The 8,665-nt window shown below is 34.4% G+C and overlaps 1 protein-coding gene across 1 annotated transcript; it reads right to left on the reverse strand.

Moving 5' to 3' along the window:
• Nucleotides 1-918: 918 nt before the first annotated feature.
• LOC113305330 (probable NAD(P)H dehydrogenase (quinone) FQR1-like 1) lies at nucleotides 919-4,315 on the reverse strand. Its single transcript, XM_026554389.1, has 4 exons — nucleotides 4,163-4,315; nucleotides 2,274-2,367; nucleotides 1,475-1,737; nucleotides 919-1,374 (listed from the first exon to the last, which is right to left on the reverse strand). The coding sequence occupies exons 1-4, from the start codon at nucleotides 4,183-4,185 to the stop codon at nucleotides 1,143-1,145; spliced, it is 612 nt and encodes a 203-aa protein (XP_026410174.1). The 5' UTR covers nucleotides 4,186-4,315; the 3' UTR covers nucleotides 919-1,142.
• Nucleotides 4,316-8,665: the final 4,350 nt, after the last annotated feature.

An 8,665-nucleotide genomic window follows, 5' to 3' on the forward strand; every position in this document is an offset into this window, starting at 1 on the left:
CTGTGAGGATGACGATGGTGGGAAGAGAAAAAGGCGACAAATACTAAAGGTGCCAAACTGTTTATATTTCAACCCTAGTCGACTAAAAGTCGGATCTCTTAGACCAAAAGTCAGCTTTCCTCCAAAACGTTTTAGTTTTTCCTATAACAAAAATCATATATATGTGCTTTCCTTTCTTGGTAGATCGCTTATACATTTTTCTTATACGAATAATAATCAATCAAAGGGTAATCTTTGGAATATTGTATTGCTTTAGTTCAACTCTTAAAAAACAAAATTTTAAAATAAATAGCTCTAACTTTTAAGAAATGAAGGGAGTAATATTTATATGGTGATTTCAAACCTGCATCACGATATGATATTTACCACTATTGTGATCCTAAATTTGCTTCATGAATCAGCATCCTTTTCATCATTTTTATTCTAGAACTGAGAAATTTTATTACTTTCAGTTAAATTGAGACATGACTGGCGTCATGATGCAATTGCCGTCTAATTTCATTTGGACTAGTATCAGACCAGGAAGTAGAGAGTCTTTCATACTCTAGCCAATCTAGAAAGGATATCAACAACTTTATTTCTCTCTTGACACATAATAACGTCGCCAAGAGATAAAAACTTCAAAAACTATGTCTATGATCAAATTATGAAGCCTCCACTCAATTGAAGCTCTCTCATTATTAACTGCATCTGCTATCACCTTTGCATCCAGCTCAAAGTGCACTTTCTCCCGATGAAGATTTTTTACCATTTTTTATTCATGTAGCATGACCTTAAGGTTACCGGAGAAGGCAATGTGACCCAAAATCGTGTGACCCAGAAACTGGTGACCCATATATTGGAAGGAAAAAGTAACCAAATATTTCTCTCATGGCTGAAAAGCAGACATAGTATAGCCAGACAAATAGAGAAAGGTACTAAAATTCAGAACAAAGACGATTCTATATATATAATATATCGTTTATAGAAATCACTGTACTAAAGAGAACACATAAAGCTCAAGACAGACCATGTAATTTGAATAAAATCTTATTGTTACGAGCACAACAAAAGCAGTAGCTCGACATCTCTGGAATTAAGAAGGAAAGAAGAAATCAAAAAGTATATAATCTTCAAATACTAGTTGTATAAGGGTCTAGAAATCAAGCAACTCCCTTGAGCTTCTTTGCAATGCCAGCAATGTACTTCCCCTGGTGAAAGGCTTGTCCAAGTTCGAGCTCAGTTGGTTGTCTTGATCCATCCCCAGCAAAAGTTCCTGCACCATATGGGCTACCACCTTTCACTTGCTCCATCTCAAACATCCCAGCTCCAAATGTGTATCCAATGGGAACATAGATTAGTCCATGGTGAACCAACTGAGTGATTGCTGTCAATCTGTATATTTTTATTTAGAGGTTACAAATAGAACTAATCAGTGTTCTTTTCAATAAATAATTTGTTACTGCTTAGGTACAGATAGCAGAAGGAAACTTACGCAGTTGTTTCCTGACCACCACCTTGAGACCCAGTACTGTAGAAGATTCCAGCGGGTTTGCCAGCCAAAGATTGTGTTCTCCATAGACCCCCTGTTGAGTCTAGAAAAGCTTTGAACTGAGCTGCCATCATTCCAAATCTAGTAGGGAACCCAAAGATAAGCCCATCAGCATCAGCAAGATCGTTAGGAGTAATAATAGGCACGTCAGTCTTTGGTGGCGCACTCATCTTTCCAAGAACCTCTTCTGAGAGTGTTTCAGGTACCTGTTACATGGATGAAAACTATTCAACAACACTATCCAGGGAGAACTGCATCCCACTACAAATTGACATTTTGATTATATTTATTCAACAATCATCATCATTGTCTCCACTTTATTGAGTATGTTGGAACATCTGGTGTTACATGCCAAAAAAGTAAGCGCTTTATCCCTGCTTCAACTCATACCTTTGTTCCCCTTACTCAACCCCTCACAGGATTGAAAGTTCTTTCACCATAACATAAAAAATTGACCATGTTTCTCAAATTGGTAGGTAAGATAGACCATAAACTAAGTAAGACCCTTGTTTGATTGTATTATCATCATTGCTAGCAATAATAACAGTGAACTAAGGAAGAAAACACTCTTGAACTCATTTAAAAGATGAATCTTGTTTGAGGTATACAGTGGTAACGAAATCTCCTCATCCTAAACTGCAAAAATACAGTCAAGTGGATAGTAGAGACCACATTGCAGGAAAAAGACAAGATATAAAACTTCCAGGACATTCACTTTGTCTTGTTCTAAAGATGAGCATACCTGCCATAGTTTGACTTCCACTCCTTCCACAGATGCAGCACCTTTCTTGATCTCTTCAGCTAGTTTCTCAACATGTCCATACATCGAATAGTACCTACATGGCCATTAGGAAGTCTGGTCATCATCAGTAAAATGATAATAAATCCCAGTGCTATAAGTTTACAAAGGGGTCCATGACTCAGGTAAATTCACAAAAAGAGACGAGCATTCTCATCAAATAGCTACCGCATGAGAGATGCACAACTAGATCAAATAGCTTGCATATGGATACAGCTTGGCACGCGAATAAAATTGCTCATATACAAGTGGAAGAAAAATGAAACAAACAATTTCCAACATTATTGATGGACAAATGTTTGCGGTTCCTATGTGCACATGAAACCTCCCTCAGAGTTAGATGTTCATTTCTCAAAATGAAATATTAGGCCCATCCCTGAGACACAGTAAGAGTGAATCCAATCAAGCAAGATATAGCATAAAGTCAAAGTGGGTCAATCTTGCTTCTAATTCACTAAATCCCAAGTCAAGTTTAAGAAGGAAAATGAGATATACCAAGCAGTGTCTTGCAATAACAGTTTAGTAATTAGAAGTTTAACTTAGATCTTCCAGTATATCGTAAAAGGTTCTTTATTTTTGTTTAATTTGAATGAACACTGCGCCAATGCTATTTCAGATAGACCCCTCTTTCTATATCTATCATAGATCTTTGATTGACTATCATCCTATGAATGTTTTGCCAGACTATCACATTCAACAAACAAACAAAAAACTTTGTGGTAACATAGTTGTTCACTAAAAAAAGTCGTTAAGATGGCTTCCTTAAAAAGATACTCCTCCAACTAGTTCATTCTACATCAACATTGAAACCTCTAGCATACCAAATAGATTGGGATAATAATCTGAAACTTTGATGAGAAAACCTGCACAAATGAGCATCTGTGACTCTATATCTTTATATATTCTACTTATTCTGTAAATGCTTAACTGACTCGACGCACTTCATAAAATTTATGATTTATGGAATATATTGGTCAGGCATCAATTCTAGAGAAACAGGCATTGATAAGTTTTCCATCAGAAACGAAATAAAGAAAATGACAACAACGAACTGCCACCTAAAACCCACCATGTGAAAAAGGACCATGAGATTCAAAAGTAAGCTGGAAGAAGCGTCTAAATTCTATCCATACTTTACTTTTTGTTGAACATTCCTTTCCTTCTTTATTAATTCTCTTTTTATTTATTGGATTAGTACATAACTTTACACCTTTTTATTTTTCTAAACACAAACATTAGTCTAAAACCTTAATGAAGACCTAAAACTTCAATATTTATTTCTAGGTTCTATATGAATATCCAAAAATCACCACTCGACCCTTACTGGAAATGATCTAAGAAATGAGACAAACACTTGAAATGAAAGCAATTGATTTGATGATTATAATCAAAACCCTAAACGTAATTAACATTCAATACCCCAGATGTTCTTGGATGTCAGGGAGAAGCTTCAATAAGGAAATCTGAAACAATCCAGAATTTTAACTTTTGCAAAAGATAAACTCAATACAATCAAAGTCAACTCATTTCCAGGAATTAACAGATCTCAGCTCAAACATTAAAAAAAATTCTTATACCCTTTTTTTAGTTTTTGAATGAAGGAGAGAGCATATCTCATATTGAAACAAACTGAAATGATTAAAACAAGCAATTCTAATGATAGCTTTTCAAAAAATGAAATAAATCATCCCATATTCTACAGATCCTAAATTGATATTCATAGCAAAAATAATAGATGATATCAAGAATAGAAAACGATAATCATACATGTTGATCAATTACAAGAATTGGATATTTCAGTAGAAATAAACAGAGACCGAGAGAGAGCTTACACGATGTAAACTTTGGTGGCCATCGATGACTGAATGCGAAGGTTTTGGTTTTTGTGTTTGGTGGTTTAAATTTTATCTGCTCTTTCTTAGTCCAATTGGCGCTGCTTAAAAACTGGTAGGAGTGTAGAGTTGAAGAAAGCCTCTATTTATATATTTCCGTCTCACGATTTATATATTATTTTCAAATAATTATTCATTTGATGGTAATTAAAAAAAAATATTTTTAAATTTACAATTAGTGGTTGAGTTTCACTTTTTCTGATAATTGAAGATGTTGATGTCACGCTCACGATCATCATTACTCTAGTTGAATTATTCTTGTTGAATTATATTGCTAATCCACTTATTTGTTTATAGATGATGTTACAGCTGCACCTGTGTAAAAGATAGGGAGTATCAGACCGTTTCGTTCATGTATTTGATACCGACTTCGGGGAAGCGCAAAGTCATGTGAATGTTAAATTTTGCACAAATTTTTATTTTACGCTATTGACGTATTGGCCTTGTTTGATACTCCCTCCGTTCCTTTTTAATAGGCTAGTTTCCTAAAATAAATGTTTCAGAAAAATAAGGTGGTTTCTTAATTGGGAAAGTCAAATGTTACTTTAATTAAATTTTCTAGAACCACTTTTCTCTTAACTTCTTTTGATAACAAGTGTCATGGGGACCATTTCACTCTACTTTTTTTTGCTGACAAGTGTCACGGGGACCATTTCACTTCACTTCACTTCTTTTATTGACAAGTATCGTAAGGACCACTTTCAATGATTAGTTCTCTTAATTAACTTAATTTTCTCTAAAAATAAACCCAGCATATTAAAAAGAAATGAAGGGAGTAAAATTTATCATCATCTATTTATGATTAAGTTTACAAACGATCTAGATAGAATCATTTTTATAATAAATTTTTACAAATACTTTTTATAATAATTTGATTATGCTTCAAAAAGGAGAGGAAAAACAATGTTTTAAGTTTTTTTTTAGTATGCTATTGTGCTTTGTGCCTCTCTTGATAATTGAGAGAAAATAAGAAAAATAATTCAATTCAGTTTTGCTAAGATTAGGATAATTTTTAAAAACATCTTTTTTCTATTTATGAAAATAATGGGTTTTTCGAACTGTGGTTAAAATAATCTATTATCATAATTCTTAACAAACACATATATAAAGCATAACTGATTATGGGCTCATAATCCATTATTTTTTATTTATTTTTGTCGAAGAAAAGGTTATATTAAAGAAAAAAGAACCTTACACAACACAAAGGGAGCTACACATCACGAGAGTCTCCCAATTGCTCCAAATCAAGCTAGGGTTAACAAACTTAAAGGTATCCGAATCACAAGACCAAATAACTATAAGGCTGGCTCTAATGATGTCCAAGATCCAAGATTACGCAGTATTGAAGTGTCGTTTATAGTGCTGCAGTTTCGTTGATTCCCAGAGAGTGCTTCGTTTTGCTTGGATCCAAGATGGAAGTAATCCAGGCGCGCGGTTTGAAATTGCGTATCAAAAAAGCTTCATACGTGGTTCCTAAATGCGTATTGTACACTACTTCATAGAAACTCAATTATCAGTACCATATACACCGTTGGATTCCTAGTATTATTGGAGATCTAATGGTTGATAAATGATGCGTCGTTTCTAACTGCGTGCCGCGCATTTTCAAACCGCGTATGGACGTAGAATCTTGGATTTCCACTGCGGCTGGGTGTTGGTTTTTGGTGACGTGGATTCAAAAAGAAAGTTGAATCTTGCACCACGATTAGACTCAGCCTAAGTTGTTTGATAAGATCAATAATCTCCGTCGCCTCCTTCTTCCTAGCCCCTAGTACTCTCCCATTCCGTTCTTTCCATAATTTCCAACAAATAGCATAGTGGATAATCCTCCACACTAATTTGCCTCTTCCTTGTAAGACATTTGTAGACCAAGCTTCAAACACATCAAATAAAGTCTTCGGCATTGGACACAAAATTTTGATAACCTTAATGAAATAATCCCATACCTCAAAAGAATAAGGACAGTGCAAGAACATGTGATCCGTTGATTCTCTAACATTATAGCAGAAGACACAAAAATCAATGTCTACCTCTACTCCTCTATGCCTCAACATGTCTCTAGTTGGAAGGGAATTATGAAAAGAATCCCAAATATAATTCATTATTATAATGGTTACCAAACAACCTAAATGTTAGTATTTGATATAGATATGCTTTTACCAACTTCTGCTCAAGAATTATCCAACTTATCTTAAAGTTGATGTGGTACGTATTTAAACACGTCACAGTGGCTAATAAAGTTTTCTAAATGTCGCAGGATTCACATATCTCTTCATGTTTAAGTATGGGTTCAATAAAAGGGAATATATTAGAGGATATTAATTGTTCTTGTTAGGTATTAGATTTGCGGGGTTTTGTTAAGTTTGGTAAGAGACTTGGCTAAGACTATGCTAGGGTTTATTGAGTACTATAAGTACCATTAGTTCAACTCTTGTAAACAGCTTTGGTTCGATTATCTCTCTTAATATTATTGATTCAGTAGTGGTTATAAACCTTTGTTTATCTGTAACTTTTGGATTAGAGTTATTAGGCTCCTGGATTGGAGTCGTGTTGCTGCTTTAGGAGTGAATTCTCCTTGTTTAATCATTACTCATCGTTTTAATTCTAATCGCTTCCGTTGTCTCATATTAAAAGTCTAACTGGCTCTTTAATTTCTTAAAATCTAGTTAAGGTGCCAAAAATTATGGCATTACCTGATCCTACCAACCTTACTTCAATAGCACCCCTAGACTCTGATATTTTATGAGCACCAACTAATCGGGCATGGTTTCACATTAAACCAAAGCTATTTGCACTTTTTATAACACTTTCAGTGAATCCTGTATTTATTATTTCCTCGTCTTAAAAACCCGATTTCACCGTAAATTCCAACAATGAGGATTAAAATGGAGATGTAACAAAGAATTTGTTTGGGGAACGAACTGATTTAGTAGAATTCCAAAATATTGCTATTTCTTCCGAAAATCATCTGCTTCTCACGTCCTATGAATAATTGGGACATTGAGGAATATCCAGAAAGGCATTTCAGGAATCGTTTCAATGTTCGAATAAGGTTCGATTTTTCCTGGATAAGCTGACTAAGTAGACCAAGTAATTAAAACGATTGAACCACTCAGGAACCATATATAAGAGTGTGGATTTCTTGGTGTGTGGCCTAAATATTTTGAGGCATCAGACGCCGCACTGATTGTATTAGTTTTGTACAGTTGTCCAATCCAGTCTATTGGTTTTCGTTCGATCTAATCTAAGATACTTTTGAATTATTTTTTTTTTGAAATAAACCAATTATAAATACAAGGAGAGTGCACGTGCGATGCACGTCATTCTGATTTTAGGTGTTCCACAATTTTGGTGCGGGGAGATAGTGATCTCAAAATTGCATAACCTAGATCCAGCGAGAACCGTGAAGACATGAAAAAGTAGTGAAGTTTCTATATTGAGATCCTTATACATGTTTATAATTTTAATTATACCCCTACTATAATTGGTATATCTAATAGAAACCCTTTCCAATCTAATAGATGAGATATAAACATGAATTATATCGACTGGCGTGATTAGTTCACACGGGAATATAGTATTCAGATCCACAGAAGCTTTTCCAATCTAACATATGAGATATAAATACGAATTATATCCGATGGGTGACGTGAATAGTTCATACGAAAATATAGTATTCAGATCTAACAGCTGAATTTTAAATCATTAGAAATCCGAGGGCTACAAAGAATGGAGCTTGAAGATTTGTGGTTGTCACTAAAAAGGGAAAGATATGTTATCCATGAATTTAGTATATGGTACAATTTTTTATAAAACTTAATGATCCTTAGGTCTTAACACTGTGGAATTTCTAACGCCCTCCGCTAGCGTCGCGGTCATCCATTCGCAGTTTCTTAAGAGGTCATCATCCTTGGATTATTCCCGATCCAACATGCTTGATTGCAAGTTATTTTCAACGCTAAAGGCAATTATGTTGAAACGCCTCGATAGAATGCAGATGTTCTTTTCCTCTAGTGAGATAGTATATGGCTCAACCGTGCAACATACTCGAAAAAGCGGGGGTCTAACAACCTCACCCAATATTTCAATTAGAAATCTGTATGGACAAACTCCAATATACTTTCAAGATAATCAACTAGACTCAATCTTAATAAAGTATATCAAAGAGTTATATCTCTCTTTCTTGATTCAATTCTTTCTCAAACAAATAAAAATCTGCGAGTCTAATTGAATACAAGAGAAATCACTTGAACGGTACCAAAGACAAATTTTCAAGGATCAATCAATTTCAGTCAACAACCAAAGGTCGAATTTCCAATTGATTAATTCAAACGCACAACCTGTGATATTTCAATTATATAACAAAATATAATGCGGAATAGAAATAACACAGACACCAGAATTTTGTTAACGAGGAAACCGCAAATGCAGAAAAACACCGGG

Source organism: Papaver somniferum, chromosome 1, assembly GCF_003573695.1.
Source record: "Papaver somniferum cultivar HN1 chromosome 1, ASM357369v1, whole genome shotgun sequence".
In the NCBI taxonomy this organism is placed as follows: domain Eukaryota; kingdom Viridiplantae; phylum Streptophyta; class Magnoliopsida; order Ranunculales; family Papaveraceae; genus Papaver; species Papaver somniferum.